Genomic DNA, 16,384 nt, shown 5'->3' on the forward strand with positions numbered 1-16,384 from the left:
GGAGTTGGACCACTTGTCACCAAATGTAGCTTACTGGCAATTTTATGTAGTACAGGAAGATAATTTGCTCATTGGAACAAAAGCACACATGAGAAAGCACTCAAAGCAAATATTCATATCTGCATAAATGCTTAGTTTTACTTTGTCTTATCAGTTACAGATCTAGCCAAACAGGAAATACCTCCGTTCTTCTTACTCATCTTTGAAGTGTTTTGTACTCCTGACATATCAACAAAAGAGTCTCTTACCTCATAATTTAAACATCCTTTGAATGAGATGTATCCAGACTCATCAATGACGAGTTCAGTGCCTCTAACATTTGGAGACACAGATTTGATTTCATAGTGGAAGGTTGAGTTTAGTGTTTCTCTCTCGTCTATGTCAGTAGCGTGCACTTTCAAAAGATTGGAGCCTGTTGGGAAATAATAACTCAAACTAACGAGCATATTTAATAATCACTGTGTAATTAAGTTCAAATCAAGGAGCATTTTTTGTTTGCTTGTTTGTATACTTTTACCTTGTGTTGATTCCTGAGGAAGGTTAATCTCATACAGATCCCTCTCAAAGCGTGGTGGATTGTCATTGATGTCCTTTATAGAAATCTGAATTCCTAACCTGGTGTCCATTGATATGTCCATTTTTCTGGCCTCAAATCTTAGCTAGACATCAAAAGATATCATGCAGAGTTAGTTACAGTATAAAGACAAACATGATAAATTGTTGGACATTGGGAATGTAGTGTGAAAAATCATAATACAAATATTTTTCAGTTCTCTCACAAGAAAATGTGCTTTAAAGATGTTTTAGTGTCAATATTTTACATATCGTGTATGAAATCAGGGAAAACCTCATATTTACAGAGGATAATACATAATCTGATTAGAACTCTAATTTGTTTGTCCTGCAAACCTATTAACAGTGACGACTCCACAATAACAGATTTTTTCATGGTCACTGTGAACAGAAATTCTGCGGCATCGCTACATGTTGGAGTTGAACATGTGTCGATTCTAACCTCAAGTGTGTGCCACTTCTCATAGTCCACGGCCTTGTGGACGTTCAACATGCCAGAGAATTCGTCTATGGAGATGACTCCCATCGGCTCCTCGTCCACCCCTTGTCCATGCAGTTCAAAGTATATTTGATATTCCCTATCAACACTCACCTACAACACAACAGCAAATGTCCGTGAGGTCAGTTATGGTGGATACTACGGGTATATTCTGGCAATTACATTAAAATGAAAGTTCCTCCCAAAATTCAATTGATTATTTTTGTATACTAAAAAAAAGAAAGAGAGGACAAAATACACATTTGAAACACAAAACTGCTTGTACACTGTTAGTGGATTTTTCTTTTTTAAGCAACTGATCATAAATGGACAATGCTGTATGCTTATTTCCATTACATTCAAGCGATGTTCTACATTTCTACAGTGAATGTCATACAAAATGGGCAGCCAACACCAAGTCCAAAGTAAAAATATGTCATTCGGATTTGTCATTATTTATTTATGAAATTTGGAAATGGACATTTTCTGCTTGAATTTCTCACCTTGCCCAACTCATATGGGAATGGCCCTGGATGGCCCTCCTCAATCTCAAAGGAATCAATAATCCACGCCCTTCTGTGACGGCTCAACAGCTCTGAGTTTGCTGCACTTGACAAACAATAAACCTGAAAGACAAAGCAGGAATGTTAAGGTATGGCAAAAGGTTGTAGCTTTAATTTATGTTCCTGCTTTGTTGGTAAACAGGTTTTGATAAGGTGAGTGCACACACATATTTCTATTGACATGCAAAGGCATTTAGCATGATAAGAAAAATGAAACCATTTCAAAGGAAGTCCCTGACTTTTATGGCTCATAACAAACCCTTAACTCCATTTTAAGCAATCTAAAAACTAAAAGAAAAATATATTTTGGAGGATTTTTTGTTGTTGTCTATAAGAAGATTTCAGATAACATCTGTCACGTGGCATCTGTCATCTGTCATTATGTGGCCATATGATAGATGACGAGATCGGCACACAAGATTTGCTCACATAATCAGCACATAGTTTTATAAGAAATAAAATGTAACAGAAATGGTACATACCAACAGGATGAAGCGGAGCATGGTTCTTGTTCAGTATATCCAGCTCAGAGTGAGTGAGGACAGACTTTTTCAGAGTAAAGAGACCCGGTCCTCTGCTTTCCACACCCACATACACAAGTGCAAAATGCAGTCTGTGTGTGTGTGTGTGTGGTTTCATACCTGCCTTTCCATGGAAGAAGCCTCATAACCTTTAATACGTCACGAACGTTTTATAGTAACTGAACAATGCCAGCTTTGATCTTGCCTTTCAAATGCTTTATAGTTACTGACCCTCAGTGTGTATTCACTCAAAAATCATCACTCATGTGTGAAGAAGATATTATCTTCCCGCTTTTTCGGCATTTGATCCTGGGAATCGAACCAAAATTATAAAGTCTCTGCAAACTGTGATTGCTTCAGAATCCTTTAGTGATACACACCCCCGTCTGGTGATCGAGGATTCCCTGAAGTAGAGTTTTTAAAAAACTTGAAATATGTGAGACATTTAACCTCATGGCTTTGTGCCAAAGAGTCAAACACATACTTGGTGTTATTAAAACAGAACGTGACAACAATGATCACACTGAAATTTAAAACGGGCAGACAAACTGGAAATAAAATGTGAATTAAATCTAGAACAAACTAGTCCTAGTCATGCCCTTGTGTTTCATCTCTGCTTTCCTGCTCCCATGTCCCCCTCCTTGTGTTTCATTCCATGTCTCCCCTGTCTGTCATGTGTGTTCTCGCCTGCCCGTCATGTCTCTCACCCTCTGTATCTCTTCTGTCTGTCTCATCCCCATGCCTGCTTCTTTCCTCCGGCCCCATGTCAAACCGTGTGTCTTAGTCTGTGTTTCAGTGTGAGTCCTGTTTTATTTTGACAGTCTCTCGTCCTATGTTCAGTGTGTTTAGTTTTGCTTCCTCTGTGTCATTATGTCTATTCGTCCCAGCTGTGTTCCACATGTGTTTCCACTTCGCTTGTATATATTCTGTGTTTTAGCCTTTGTTCATCGTCAGGTCATCTGCTTATCATGCTTATCAATAGTTCACGTTTCAGGTTTTCTTTCCCAAGTCCAGGTTTTCATGTTCCATGTTCTTAGTGTTCCCGTTTGCCCTTTGTTTTGCATGTTTTTCTCAGCCTCAATAAACGGCTCGTTTTTTTGTTAATTTCCTGCCTCGAGCGTCTTCCTTTTGGTCCACAGTATTAACACAAGGTCTGCCACCACAGCCCTCTGACATGCTGAGGTTGGATCCAACTTTGAAACTAATCACATTGCACACTATTAACCTCTTAATCACGAAGAGGTCACATAAAATCAACGGTGCTGTACTGAATAAAGTGACAATTCACCACTCAGTGACAAAATATTTCTCCTACTGGAAACATCCAGATGTACAGAATCATCTTTTGGGGATTTTCCTACCTGGATGATTGAGCATTCACCAAGATATCTCACAGACGTATCATAAGGTACAGGTCAAAACCATTGGTATTCACTCTTTTTTGCTGGTAGATCCTACTAAGTTAACATCAGAGCTCATCATAGTACAGAAACAGCATTAGAGATGGTTATAAATGATCTTATTATCACCTCTGACAATGGATTCATCTCTGTTCTTGTTCTGCTGTTTGATACTATTGACTATAGACATTAGACATTAGAGCATGTCGTAGGAATTAAACGTACTACGCTGCAATGGTTTGAATCATATCTATCTAATATACTCCAATTTGTTCATGTAAATGGAGAGTCCTCTTCACACACAAAGGCTCCGTGCTAGAACCAATTCTGTTTACATCATACATGAGTTCTGCTCTCTACCTGAAACTCCTGAAGGAGAATGTACGGCCATCAGTTTATGCCCTGAAGGTCACGTGCACATAACTTCAGTTATGCAGCAGGACAATGATTCAAAACACAACAGCAAGTTCATATCCTAATGGCACAAAGAATGAAACAAAATCAAGGTTATGGTGTGGTCTGGTCAAAGTCCAGACTGAAAGCAGATTTAGAGGCTTTAGCATGACCTTAAAAAGCATTGTTCATGTTCAAAAAGCATGTAGTGTGGCTGAAGGAAGGGGCCAAATTCCCTCACAGTAATGTACAAGACTCATTGAAAGTTATCACAAATGCTTGATTGGAGTTGCAGTTTCTGCCAACAGTGACTCAACCAGTTATATTTAGGGGGCAGTTACTTTTCCCACACAGGACTGACACATTTAAGTGTGGAAAAATATGCAAAACAAATTTCAACTTACTGCAGAAAGCAAATGCACACGCTTGCTTTGAGCACTGTCTCATGCATGCAGGTTCTAACAGTGCATGCATTAAAATAGTGCATCTGGGTTTTAAGACTTGTTTGTGTGAATGACAGCAGATTTCTTGCAAGAATCACATAAGTTACAGAAGTTTTCCTATAATACGCAAAGACTATACCTGTAATACAATAATCTAATAGTAAATTTTGTGTACAATGATCTAATTAACTACTCTGGGAGGAAATGATAGTAATGCAGTGTAGCAGACATACTAAAGAGACTACCAACCTTATGAGGCAGCATGAGGACAAATTAACAAATTCCCCGCGTGTGGGACTAATAAAGTTTATCTTACCTGTTATCTTATCTGAAATGAACTAGTTCATAATGCCAAAATCCTCAAACTGCACACAAAAAAATCAAGTTTATTCAGCTCTGGTCTTAAAGTTACAAAGGAAAAAAATACAGAAGAAGAAGAAATAAAAACAACTCTCTGGTGTTCTGCCTCGTGGGTGCCGTCATTGTCAGTGGATATTAGATTTCAGGTTATCTGATATATGAAGAAAGACGTAGAGTAAAGAAACCAACACTGCTGCCCCAGTGACTTGGATCAGATAAGTGGAAGATGGATGGATGGATGGATGGATGGATGGATGGATGGATGGATGGATGGATGGATGGATGGATGGATGGATGGACAAAAGTATTTCTCTCCTTGTGTAGAATGGTGCATTTCAGAATCCACATGCATGGTTCCCACCGTGGGCTCCTGTAGCGACATGGCATCCGGTTTAGTTTAGTTGGATCATCATTTTGTTTCAATCGGATAATGACCCCAAACACACCTCCAGGTTGTGTAAAGGCTATTTGACCAAGAAGGAGAGTGATGGAGTGCTGTGCCAAATGGCCTGGCCTCCACAGTCACCTGACCTAAACTCAATCAGATGGTTTGGGATGAGGGTGGTTATTTCAAAGAATCTAAAATCTTTAAAATATGTTTTGAGTTATTTCAAACTTTTTTGTTTTCTACACAATTGTGTATGTGTTCATTCATAGTTTTGATGCCTTCAGTGAGAATCTACAAAGCAAATAGTCATTAAATAAAGAAAAACCATTAAGTGAGAAGGTGTGTCCAAACTTTTGAGTGGTAGTGTTTATCACAATGCTCCTATGGGGAAGCAAATGCCATTTTCCTTCCATATAAGTAGTAAGAGTGAAGAAACTGTCATGCATTAAAAAGCATAGTGGCCAATGTTTATTTCAGAGTTTTGGCGAATTCAACAGTTTGGTGTCAAAGTGCAGCCACACGGAGTCACACTGTGGTTGCAAACATCAAATGCTGCATGTATGTCAGAGATCTTTAGATGAATTGCATGCTGACCAGGGAGCACTCTGGGCTCCTTCACCAGACCAGCTGTGTAATCTTGAAGAAATGATCATAAAGTGGTGTGCTTGGCTGTCATGCATGTAGAAGCCAGTTGGTGAAACTTTGGACCCAGATCTTCCAGTGCGTCCTGAAATGAGCCCTCTTCAGAAATACTGATTGCTTCCAGCTCTGAGGTGGTGTCTGAGTTCCCCTCCACTGCATAGATGTGAAGCTCATCATCCAGTGAGTCCCCTTTTTTCTCCTGGAACAATGTTAGCTTCTGTAAAAGGTGGAACATGTCAAAGGCAAATATGCCTACAGTGATTTTTTCAATAGTACAAGCTCATACATCTTTAAAAACGCAACATAGGAGATGTGACATACTTAAGACTACCAACCTGATGAAGCTGCATGTCATTAGACTCCGTAGCACAGCTCAAGTTTTGTGATTGGAGGATGCTCATATTGCCCATGTCTTCAAACTGCACACAAAAAGTTCACACATTTCTTCATCTCTGACTTCAAAGTAAAAATTACAAACACAAATGTCTGCTGTTCTACCTGATTGCTGCTGTCACAGCCAGAGGTCCAGTTTGACTGAAATTTGAAGAACACAAAGATATAGTTATTATTTTAAGATCCATTTGTAAGACATCCTCAATTCTCAGTGCGTGTTTACAACCTGGTTCCCAGTGTAGCTGGAACGGTGGGACAGGCTTTCTCTTCTGAAATTCTGATGTGGTGAGTGGATGAAGCTCTGCTTCATTTCATGTTGAAAAGGATGACAACAGTTGAACTATAGAGGATTCTGTTTATCACACTCTCAAGGGATGCTTCACAAAAGTACATGTTCCATGGAAGGATGACCTACCCTAGCTTGTGAGCGTAAACTCCGAAAACTGCCAAAAGTCACCCTTGCTGAATGTCGTCCATTTCTCCGCCCATTCAGTGGAATATGGAAATTAGATTGATTATATTGCTCCATACAAACTGGTTTTTTGATAATAGTGGCAGGAATCTAAAGAAAGAGAAATGGTTTATTGATATTTCCCTTAAAATGGGTCATTGGTATGGATGCAAATGTTTCTAAACAGTGACCTCGCAGTTGTCTCCTGGTGCCTCAGTGTTTGATTGGAGGAGGATTCCTCCTGAACAATCTTCAGGCTCCATAGTAAAAAACTCTCTTTTGGACGAGATGCTGAGAGCCAGCAGCAGCAGAACTGTCAAAGAGTAAAATAAAACTTATGCTGGGTTCTTAGAGATGTTAGCACACATATCACAGTTCTCCTACACTAAAGTAAACGGTGTGTTTCTTACACAGAAGAAGTAAAAGTGAAGAAATGATCATGAATGAAGCATAAGGGCCAATGTTTATTTCAGATTTCTGGCGAGTTCGACAGTTTGGTGTCAAAGTGCAGCCACATGCAGTCACACTGAGGTTGTAAACTTTAAATGCGCCCTGCATGTCGGAGATCTTTAGATGAATTGTGTGTTGACCAGGGTACACACCGGGCTCCTTCACCAGACCAGCTGTGTAACCTTGAAGAAAAGATCACAAAATGATAGGATACTTTAGGAGTTCTGGCTTTTGTGCTTGTTTTTCTGTAATATGTCACTAAATACACGAAGGATGTTTCTACCATAACCAGGATTCAGTCTCCATTTTCCTTCAACATTTCCCAACAGTTCAAAAGTGAAAGGCCCTCCATAAGGTGCTTCATCTGGGTCAAAGGCCTCGATGTTGGTGGTTGTGGGGGCATCAGACACACACACATCCAGGCTGTCCACTGTTAGCTGTGGCACGTTGTCATTCTGGTCCCACACATGGATATGTAGTGTAGCTGTTCCTGTCATTGGTGGTATACCTGTCCAAGATGCAAGAAATGTAGCACAAAAAAAGCTGTTTGTGTTTTAAAAGTCAGAGTGTGTGTTTACCTTTGTCAACTGCATACACTAAGATGGTGTAGGTGCCGTTAACAACGTGTGGAGATTCTCTGTCGGGCGTCTTTATCATTGTGATGTTTCCTGTGAGGGGATCCACCGTCACCCAGCCAGCAGGATCATTTCCTACCTTGTAACTGTGGACAGATTCAGTGCACTTAGACAGAACTGAACAGCATCAGATCAACTTTCAGGTCATGTTAATTACAATTTTTCTCAGTCAATTTGGTGCAATTATTAAAGAAGAACAGTAACTGGCCTCATATCGTGGTAGATATCGTTAATGGTTTATCCCCCTCTGAGGGCAACACCAGCATTCTAACCATGATGACATTTTTTTTTGACAATGTGCCAACTTTTTTAAAGTGCTAGGGGCAAAATTCAGATAAACCTTAAGACTGCCCTCCTGTGTGTCACATCTCAAAATCCTGCGTCCTGGAGCTCTCAGGTCATTTGGGTCAAGTACGCACACAGCACGCTCACTTCCTCTGCCATGAGGCTGTTGCCATTTGAAGTGTCTTTAGGTTATCAGCTGCCTTTTCCCCCCAACACTTGGGAAGGAGATGGTGGTCCCATTCCTGATTTTTTGAGAGTTTAGATAATGACGTTTCTCATGTGAGAATGAGATTGCACCAAATTAATTGAGAAACTGTAAAACCATCCCTTACAGAAAGTCTTTTGCACGACTGGAGTCAGGATCCACAGCCGTCACTTTATCAACCCAGGTTCCAGCCGGTACGTTCTCCATCATTGCGACCTCGTTCAGGGTCACGCTGAATTCAGGAGGGTCATTGGCATCCTCCACATCAATGGTGACTTTCACAGACTGAGGTTCAGCTGCACCAGAGGGATCATGGCCTTTAATGGTGTCAACTTTCCAGAGGCCTGAGGGCGTCCTCTCTTTTACTTTACAGGAGTAATACGGCGCCTCGTTTTCCACTGAGATCAGCAGCTCCCTCTGCGCCCCATTCTCAAAGTCTAAAGGCTGAAATTAACAGTTGTTAAAAAAAATCAGTAAATTATCATTTATGAAATTCAAAAAATATTGTCAGCATCATTATATAAGAGTATAATCTTTGTTAGCCCAAAAAGCAGGTTTGACAACTATGTATTAATTACAGAGACGTTGAGAAAGTAATTACAGAGAAACTGGGTGTCACTGTAATGTATGGCATGTAGTCAAACACCACTTACTTCAACTACTGTCAGGATCCCATCATTAGTCTCTAAGTCTGTTAGTATCTTGAAGTTCTCTCCCTCATCACCATGTATGGTGTACCTGGCTCTCCATGCAGAGGTGTGGGGGGTGTCTTTGTCTGTCACATGCAGCCTCAGAGGAGAGACCCCAGTCTCAAGCTCCTTCACTTTACCAGTGCCCTGTGGTTTGAATACAGGGTGTATAAACCTGTAGAAGAACTTTCCAGTGATAGTTCACAATTTTGAAATATATACATTTGCCCTTCTTTATCTTTGCTGATGTTATTATTTATGCACTCATAGAGTCAGTGTGGTCTATTAACAATGGTTATAGCCCTGGTAACAAATTATCATTATATAAAATAATTACTTGGTGGTTACATGAAGTAGGGTTAATAAGAAGAAGCTCTCTAAGCATTTTTTATTTTTAAGAGAATAGTATTGTGTTTTATATATATTCATTTTGTTTTCTTTGTTCTTATTAAATGTACTAATAGAAATTTGTACTGCAGCAAAATGAGCCATGGCTGCTTTTATCTGCAGAGTGATCGCAAGAATACTAAAAAGTTAATGTCTTAAGAATCTCACGATTAGTTAGCAACAATGAAGAAAAACTCTCGCCTTATACATATGGAGTCACTTGTTATCAACATTTAAATGAAATAAATACTGCTAATAATGTCAGACTTTTGACACCATCTGGTGAGATCAATAGATAGGCAGCGTACTGGCTGGTTGCCTCAATACCTGAGCGCCTTAAACACTACAGGTAATATGTGACAAACGACTGCTTAGGCAGCACTCGAGCGCCTCTAACTATAATAATAACGTCTAATTGTCACATAAGCGAAGACAGTCAGATAAGGTTAGCAAGACAGATGTTTACTTTGATTACACCAAAATTATGTAGGAGTAGGTAGAAACAGATCCCAACCCTCCCCTGTGCATTGGTAGGACTAATGTTGAAGCAGTCACATCCTGCAAGTATCTGGGAGTTTAACTGGATCACAAGCTGGAGTGGTCTGCCAACAGATTCTTCAATGTATGCAGCAGGCTGCTCTATATGTTTAATCAGTCTGCTGTTGCGAGCACCATTTTCTTTGCTGTGGCGCGCTGGGGTGCAGGTACCAAAGCAAAGAAAAAACTCAGGAAGGTAGAGTCTGTTGTTGGAATGAAGCTCGCCACCCTGGAGGAGGAGATCAGTGACAGAATGCTGGTAAGTCTGCTGGCAATCACGGACAATGACTCCCACCCCCTCCATAACACACTGGACAATCTAAAGAGCAGTTTCAACAATAGGTTCCTTCAAACTCGCTGTCTGAGGGAACGTTACAGCAGCTCGTTCCTTCCCACTGCTATCAGCTTGTGTAATTCATCCACTTAGGTCAGATTCACACATGTGGAACAGAATTCATCACACCTCAATGCACCCCTGTCACATTTGTACACCATGACGTATTTGTACACATACTTGTCCTTTTATATTTATATGTATATTTATACCTATATCCCTGTATTTATCTTAATATGTATCAGTCATAACTCTTTTTCTACACTCATTTTATATGAGTGCTTGTTTCTTATTGTATATTTGCTGCTATGACAACTCAGTTTCCCTCTGGGATTAATAAAGTTTCTCTGATTCTAATGGATAATAGGGACTGATTTGTAAATTATTGGAGATGAATAACTCGAGCTTATTATATAATATTACAATACAGTATATTTCTGACCAACTAGGCAGCTCATTCGCTTTCTCTGGACAATACTTTGTTTAAAGATAGAACACAGTTCAGGGTTAACGTGAATGAAAACCACATGTGAATGTTATTGTCCCTTCTGTTCTCCCCAACTCTTTGCTGAGGTTTGTTTTCTTTCTCTTTCGCTCTCCCTCCTCTTGCTTTCTGTTTGTTTTTTTCATATTACAGTGTGGTACTCATTGTGGCTTCCCACCTTAGGCTACATGCACCTGCCTGAAATGAGCTTACCTGTGACTCATGTGCTCACCTGGCAGTCTTCACTGGATCGTTGCACTCTCTAGTTAGTGAAGCCCTGACTTTTGCTCCTGTTGTTTTCACCTCTCAATGCACTTTTCACTGTGCAGACCTTCACTTTCCCCTGGACCCCCATTTCCCAATCACACATTTGTATTTAGCACTTTGTGGTTATTTCACTGTAAATAAACATGAACTAACTCCAGTTTATTCCAGTGAACATGACAGTGAGGTCAGAGGTCAATTGTGACATGATATTTAGATACAAACTAAGATGTGATATTCAGGATACAGATATACCAATATCATTTCCTAAAACACAGGAAATTTTTAATCTAAATAATTTTTGTTTGAAAGATAAAAGACCTTTTGTAAAGGTCTGACCTCATTTGCCCTTGAAAAAAGGCCAGAGATCCAAAGTAACATGAAAATTACAAAATAATGTTCCCTATATGCTGTCAGTACAAAGAATGGCAGTAAGAAACAGTTCTAAATACCTCTGTGTAGCAGGATTGTCATTGTGACCTTTAGGTCACTCAACTGACCTTGAAGAAGAGGTCAGAGGTTTAACACAGTGTAATATTTTAAATCTTTATAAGGCCCGTTCTACATGTTGTTAACATGACCCCACACCCTACAAAGATTTATAAGAATTCATTCAAAACTTTTCAAACTATCAGAATGTAAGAATGTGAGCAGTACCAAAAACATAACCTCCATGGCAGATGTAACAAGGTAACTACATCAATTTATTAGGCCTTAAACAGATTGTGATGCAACATAAATATGATTTATTGTTAATTTATCCCTTTTTTAACCTTTGATTTTTTGAGCTTATCCTGTTAAAGTGGTTCATCAAAAATTTAAGTTTCACTTGATAGTTCTGTATACACTACACATCAGTATCAGGTTACAGGTGTGAAACTGCTGAAACTGGTGCTGTTTGGAGTTTGCAACACCAACTGACTGCCTACCGTTTGACCGCTGATGACTGGAAGGTGGTTGTTGCCATTCCCTACGTGAATTACAACAGTGGTTGAACTGGACAGTTTGACTACTTCACCGTGGTCTTTGGCCTCCACCACTATTGTAAACTTTTCAGCCACCTTAATACAAGCAAATGGAGAGTTTTACATTAACAGACTAAAAGAAGAATAAAGAATTAATACTATTCTCTATATTTCCTCCCAAAGGAGTTGGACCATTTGTCACCAAATGTAGCTTACTGGCAATTTTATGTAGTACAGGATTATAGTATTAAAGTATTCATACTAGTGTATCCTCTTCATTTCCTCCCAAAGGAGTTAGACCATTGTGGAAAAAGTTGAGTGATATTTGAATGTATTACAGGAATGCTTTTTATTATGCCTTAAAACCCACATGCAGCTGTTCATGCACTGTTACAATCTTTACAAACATCAGACAGTGGTCAAAGTAAGCATGCGCATTTAAATACTGCAGTAAGTTTTACTTTGTCTTATCAGTTACAGATCTAGCCAAACAGGAAATACCTCCGTTCTTCTTACTCATCTTTAAAGTGTTTTGTACTCCTGACATATCATCAAAAGAGTCTCTTACCTTGTAATTTAAACAACCTTTGAATGAGATGTATCCAGACTCATCAATGAAGAATTGAGTGTCTCTAACATTTGGAGACACAGATTTGATTTCACAGTGGAAGGTTGAGTTTAGTGTTTCGCTCTTGTCTATGTCAGTAGCGTGCACTTTCAAAAGATTGGAGCCTGTCGGGAAATAATAACTCAAACTAAATATGACTCGGTGTATTCAATAATCAGCATGTAATTCAATTCAAAGGAAGAAGCATTTATGTAGGTTTTTTTTTTTTTTTGTACCTTGTGTTGATTCCTGAGGAAGGTTAATCTCATACAGATCCCTCTCAAAGCGTGGTGGATTGTCATTGATGTCCTTTACAGAAATCAGAATTCCTAACCTGGTTTCAATTGATTCGTCCATTTTTCTGGCCTGAAGTCTTAGCTAGACACCAAAAGATATCAAAAAGAGTTACTCACAATATAAAGACAAACATGATTAAATACATGGACATTGGGGATGTAGTGTGAGAAATGATAAAACAGATATTTTTCAGTTCTGTGAGAAGAAGTTTAAAATGTTTCAAAGATGTTTTCAGCTTTTTTGCACATCAAAAGTATCAAATCAGGTAAAACCCCTCATGATTAAAAAATCATCTTTTCCCCCCACAGAACACATAAATAGTTTGAAATTCTGTGGCATCACTACATGTTGGTCTTTAGCATTTGTTGATTCTAACCTCAAGTGTTTGCCACTCCTCATAGTCCACGGCCTTGTGGACGTACAACACGCCAAACTCTTTGTTAATGGAGATGACTTCCGTCGGCTCCTCATCCACCCCTTGTCCTTGCAGTTCAAAGTATATTGGATATTTCCTGTCAATATTCACCTACAACACAACAGCAAATTTTTGTAAGGTCAAATTTTGGAGTTATGATTTGAATGCATCGCTGGTAAATTTTGACAATGAAAAACATGATTAAATAAAATGATGGGCAGGTGTCACAGGAATGTGACTGTCAAGACAGCTTATCAGTTTACTGTTTTTTCATAGTAACAGTATTTTGTGGTAATTGCATTAAGATTAACGTACGCCCATAAACTAAATTCACTGTTCTATTTATGCCACAAAAAGAAAATAAAGAAAATGAAGAATGTATAAAAGATGGAACTGTTTACAAAAAGGAATTTTTTTTAGCTGGTCATAACTGGAAACTGGAATAATTGGTCATGGTTTCTAGAAATGACATTGCTGCTGAGTTTCTCAAATATATTTTTTTCTGGAGCTTTTAATACAACAACACAAGTGCCATTTAGTCCTGTGGTGTTGTCCAAATTAAGACAATGTTGGATAATACCTCCCACCCACTCCATGACATGTTGGCTAGTCACAGGAGCACGTTCAGTGAGGGCTGAGATTACCAAAAAGCACCACTGAACGACCACACACCTGTGGCCATCTCCCTGTACAACTCCTCCATACACTGTAAACACTGCAATAGTTATATCCTTTTTTTCTACTCTGTAATATTTCAGTCAACATTTTTGATATTATTTATAATCACCTTATCTATAATCAACCCACAAAATTTCCTCAGGGATTAATAAAGTATGCTGATTCTGATTATATTCAAGAAAATGTAAGCATCTGAACAGCCAATACAAAGAAAAGTGGCTCACACCAAAACATAAGTAGCACTAAAGTTAAAATTGGAAGCTTTCTCTGGTTGAATTTCTCACCTCGCCCAACTTATATGGGAAGGGGCCTCGATGGCCCTCCTCAATCTCAAAGGAGCCAATAATCCACGCTCTTCTGTGACGGCTCAGCAGCTCTGAAGTTGTTGCACTTGACAAACAATAAACCTGGAAGACAAAACAGGAATCGAGTTTAAAATATAAGTAATTTATGTGAGTGGAAAAATGAGCTTCCTTTGTGGCTGGTAAAACTAGATCTGATAAGATGCACACACAAGAAATTCTGAAGAAATACACAAAAACACTTCAGACTGATTTTTAAAACTCATGAAAAACTTTAAATCAATTTTAAGAAATGTCAGAAAACATTATCAAAAGTATCTTGAGTTCCTTAAAAATAGTGTTTGGATAACATTTGTCACATGGCTACAAAAGCATTTTGACAAACGATGTACGATAGATGAAGACTAGGTCACACAAGATTCAACCAGATACCGGATTGTATCAAAAAAGAAAATGTAATACGTACCAATAGAAAGAAGCAGAGCATGATGTTCGTTCAGTACGTGCAGCTTAGTGAGGACTGACTTTTACCAAAGAAGAAAGACCCAGTCCTCTTCTTTCCACACCCACACAGATAACCATAAAATTTATTCTGCAGTGTGCGTGTATATACCTGTCTTTCCAGGGAACCCGCTTTTTGCCCTCATGTTTTGTTCTGGACACAATTTGAAACCACAAATTACACAAGTTTCGATTTCAAAGCGTCACCTCCTTAAACGAATGTAGTTGATCAGACTAAGATTCAACAACTTTGTCCACAAAGACAATAATCAATGATTCTGCTGGTAGTTTCCAGACCAGAGTCTGGTCGGAAATTTTCCAGGTCACTGTCTCACTCCAGAAATTTTACATGTTGTTGCAGGTGATTCGCTTTGACAACCATGATAAAGGAACAGGACGTCGTCAACAGAACAAATTGCCAGCCACTCATGTATATCCCACGTCCAAACGTCACAGTGGATGTGCATCTGGTGGCTTTTAGGGAACGCTGCCCTTTCAAATAGTACATGCCTAGAAAGCACTGTGAATATGGCATAAACATATGGGCAACAAGGTGATCCCAGGACAAGTTATGCCTGGAACATGTAGGCTTCTACTGAATCAAGTGAAGTTTGTGGTTCTGGAGATGATTGCAGGTCTCAGGGACATAAAAAAACTCATTTTTGATCAGGAACACAAAATTCTTTACATGAGATGAACACAACATGAGGGTTAATACATACAGATGTCTCTCTGGCAGAAAGGGGTTTGCTGCACAAAGCAGCAGTGATTGATGATGTTGTTGCTTTCTGCATTAAAGTTCTTTCGAGGCAAACTTCTCCTCCTCAGACTGTACACTGGTTCATAAAGTGCTGTTTTGAAAAATGGAGTTCGGGAATTTTACCGTTGTCATCTTTGTTTTTTTAAAGCATGATACGCAGGAGTGCGTTCAACTGTGAGATCACTCTGTATGCATAGCGTGCTGGTATGCTATCACTTCTGAATCAAAAGTAACCATAAAAAATTAGCAGTGCTGTATCAAATATAAATTGTAAGTGCTGCAGAAAGCAGAAATGATTGGCGATGTCTGTGCTGCTTTTAAAGGAAACTTCTCCTCAGACTGTTCACGTGTTTATGAACTCCTTTTGAAAAAAACAAAGTTGAGCAATTTAACGGTTGCCATTTTTGTTTGTTTTTTTAAACCATGACGACCGAGGGTGCATCCAACTGTGAAACTAATCACTTTGCATGCTGACATGCAATCACTTCTGAATCACAAAGTAGCCACACAAAAATAAATAGTGAAAACTTGAAAGTAGATGGTTGAGTTATTGTCTCCAACAGTTTTATCTGACTTTTATTTGTCTCCTGTTTACCATTAGAGATCATGCAGACTTGAGGACTTTTTGGACTGCCTTCACAGCTTATGCTAAATCCAACTACGGTATATATAGAGTAAATACTGTGCAAAATTCCTGAGCTAGCCCTTTGTTTTGTATATAAAATGGAAACTAGGTCTAGGGATTTATTTTAACATGTGCAAAATGGAAATACAACAACAATAAGTTTACAACGACTTCTGAATATTGCTCAGGAATAGTTCTCCAGGCATCTTCAAGGATATTCAAAGCACTTCCTGCTGTTGGCTGTTTTTTGTCAAGATGATCCCAAACTGCTTCAGTAATGTTTAGGTAGAGGTATGGGATCACTGCCATCCTGGAAAATGAAGCTGCTGCCAATTAGACACTCTCCAGATGGTATTTCA

General features: G+C 39.0%; 2 protein-coding genes across 3 annotated transcripts in view; both read right to left on the bottom strand.

Moving 5' to 3' along the window:
- Positions 1 to 2,180, bottom strand: part of LOC102207454 (uncharacterized) — a 10,338-nt gene extending 8,158 nt beyond the window's left edge. Inside the window, exons 1-5 of the mRNA XM_005746468.1 lie at positions 2,097 to 2,180; positions 1,555 to 1,677; positions 1,016 to 1,165; positions 518 to 659; positions 249 to 412 (exon numbers count right to left, since the gene is read on the bottom strand). Coding sequence (XP_005746525.1) covers positions 249 to 412; positions 518 to 659; positions 1,016 to 1,165; positions 1,555 to 1,677; positions 2,097 to 2,117 — 600 coding nt within the window. The 5' untranslated portion in view covers positions 2,118 to 2,180. The remainder of the gene's footprint in view (positions 1 to 248; positions 413 to 517; positions 660 to 1,015; positions 1,166 to 1,554; positions 1,678 to 2,096) is intronic.
- Positions 2,181 to 5,456: 3,276 nt separating this feature from the next.
- Positions 5,457 to 14,685, bottom strand: cdh27 (cadherin 27). Of its 2 annotated transcripts, none has more exons than XM_013914189.1 (17): positions 14,606 to 14,685; positions 14,122 to 14,244; positions 13,121 to 13,270; positions 12,684 to 12,825; positions 12,409 to 12,572; positions 11,805 to 11,936; positions 8,834 to 9,016; positions 8,308 to 8,624; positions 7,634 to 7,776; positions 7,339 to 7,563; positions 7,016 to 7,237; positions 6,797 to 6,918; positions 6,570 to 6,716; positions 6,381 to 6,455; positions 6,260 to 6,295; positions 6,097 to 6,180; positions 5,457 to 5,978 (listed from the first exon to the last, which is right to left on the bottom strand). In XM_013914189.1, the coding sequence occupies exons 1-17, from the start codon at positions 14,624 to 14,626 to the stop codon at positions 5,769 to 5,771; spliced, it is 2,496 nt and encodes an 831-aa protein (XP_013769643.1). In that variant the 5' UTR covers positions 14,627 to 14,685; the 3' UTR covers positions 5,457 to 5,768. The 2 variants fall into 2 exon arrangements, with proteins under 2 accessions (XP_013769643.1, XP_005746526.1); XM_005746469.1 differs by having other exon boundaries at positions 6,381 to 6,458.
- Positions 14,686 to 16,384: the final 1,699 nt, after the last annotated feature.

Source organism: Pundamilia nyererei, unplaced genomic scaffold, assembly GCF_000239375.1.
Source record: "Pundamilia nyererei isolate P.nyererei 1_Seehausen unplaced genomic scaffold, PunNye1.0 scaffold00178, whole genome shotgun sequence".
In the NCBI taxonomy this organism is placed as follows: domain Eukaryota; kingdom Metazoa; phylum Chordata; class Actinopteri; order Cichliformes; family Cichlidae; genus Pundamilia; species Pundamilia nyererei.